At 42.2% G+C, this 1,926-nt stretch overlaps 1 protein-coding gene across 1 annotated transcript; it reads left to right on the top strand.

Annotated features, from left to right (window-relative positions):
• Nucleotides 1-585: 585 nt before the first annotated feature.
• LOC122428075 (olfactory receptor 2A12-like) lies at nucleotides 586-1,533 on the top strand. The gene has a single exon (XM_043447771.1). The coding sequence runs from the start codon at nucleotides 586-588 to the stop codon at nucleotides 1,531-1,533; it is 948 nt and encodes a 315-aa protein (XP_043303706.1).
• The last annotated feature ends 393 nt before the right edge of the window (nucleotides 1,534-1,926 follow it).

The following is a 1,926-nucleotide window of genomic DNA, read 5'->3' on the forward strand; positions in this document are numbered from 1 at the left end:
GTGAGCCACCTGCGGCTCACTGGAACACATGACTTTGACTCTCCATGGGGCACAGTTTATTTCCAAATAACAGTTCTTTTCTTGATACTACAGACTTAAGATACCTAACAACTGTGTTTCTAAAGTTCTAGTGTATTCAAGTGCTTCTGCTGAAGCCCATTTTTGGGGAAGGGTCAAAGGAAGAGCAGACATCCCCATTTGATATGAAACAGAGCACATGCTGTATCCACAGATATTTAATTCTTTCCTTGGCCACTTTAAAATATTTTATAAGTTGCATGAACTACACATGTTCATGAAGTAAAACAAATAGGTTTAGATGCTCCTTTTGCAAGTTCTACATTTTGAAAAGCAGAGTTTGTTATTTGGGATCTCAAGATAAATTAGGATTAAATAATACAATATTGACATGCTGTTTCATATCAAGTGGAAATTCTTTTAAAAATTTGGCTTTGCAATCGTCCTGATATGCACTTACTTTGCTACTGGTATCTGGTACTCCTAATTCGAATAATGGCAAAATTTGAATCTGGAGATTTCACTTTATGGATCATGACTCTGTTTTTTCTCTACACCAGGAGAAGGATGCAGGGCTTCCTTTTGGGAAACCGCAGCTCCCTTACTGAATTTATTCTTCTAGGATTCTCTGGCAACACAAAGATAAATGTTATTCTATTCAGCATTTTCTTTTTCCTCTACCTTGTCACCCTTCTGGGCAATGGGCTCATTATCACCTTGATACGCAAGGATTCCCACCTCCACACACCCATGTATTTTTTTCTTAGTGTCCTATCCATTCTGGATATGGGGTATGTCACCACCACAGTGCCCCAGATGTTGGTGCATCTGGTTTCCAAGAAAAAGACCATTTCTTACGTTGGATGTGTGGCCCAGATGTACATCTTTCTGATGCTAGGTATCACTGAGTCTTGGCTTTTTGCAATCATGGCTTATGACAGGTATGTAGCTATTTGCCACCCCCTGAGGTATAATGTCATCATGAGCCCTTTGCTGTGTGGGTTAATGGCGGCCTTCTGCGGATTCTGGGGTACTAGTTGTGCTCTGATATATACCATCTCTGCTATGATTCTTCCCTATTGTGGACCCAATGAGATAAATCATTTCTTCTGTGAAGTACCTGCAGTCTTGAAGTTAGCCTGTGCAGACACGTCTCTCAATGACCAGGTGGACTTCATCTTGGGCTTCATCCTTCTGTTGGTCCCACTCTCCCTCATCATCATTGTCTACGTCAATATATTTGCTGCCATCTTGAGAATTCGCTCATCCCAAGGGCGGCTCAAGGCCTTTTCCACCTGTGCCTCCCACATCACTGTGGTCACCATGTTCTCTATTCCATGCATGGTCATGTACATGAGACCTGGATCAGAGGCCTCCCCAGAAGAGGATAAGAAGCTGGCACTGTTCTACAATGTCATCTCTGCCTTCCTCAACCCCATCATCTACAGCCTGAGGAACAAAGATGTGAAGAGGGCTTTCCTTAAAGTGACAGGCTGGGGCAATGCACCAGAATGAAGTCACAGAAGCTGGGGCACCCGCAACAAACCCCAGGGCACAGCCTACATGACCTCTCCATCCAAATTCTTTCGACTGTCCCTGGGCACACCTGATATATCAGTTGGCTACATTCAGTGGGGATGCATATCAGAACAGCTGAAGGGCTAAGGCAGTGGGAGTCCCTCAAGCACAAAGATACCAGATAGTGGACCCCAGGTAGGCAAGTCCCATGTTTGATTCATCTCCATATCACCAGTTTATAAGATCTAGTGAAGAACTGGCATCAATTTTTATTTTTAATAAAATATTGTTTTATTAAAATAATAAAAATATTATTATTTTTATTACTAAGTGAACACAAGGCTGGGTGCTCGAGCTCTAGACTCATGAAATAAATTCAAATTTATGGGG

The sequence above is a fragment of the Cervus canadensis genome, chromosome 2, assembly GCF_019320065.1.
Source record: "Cervus canadensis isolate Bull #8, Minnesota chromosome 2, ASM1932006v1, whole genome shotgun sequence".
Lineage (NCBI taxonomy): Eukaryota > Metazoa > Chordata > Mammalia > Artiodactyla > Cervidae > Cervus > Cervus canadensis.

What these genes read in the sequence shown, in the direction of transcription:
- LOC122428075 (XM_043447771.1), top strand. Translation starts at nt 586, where the DNA reads ATGCAGGGCTTCCTTTTGGGAAACCGCAGCTCCCTTACTGAATTTATT.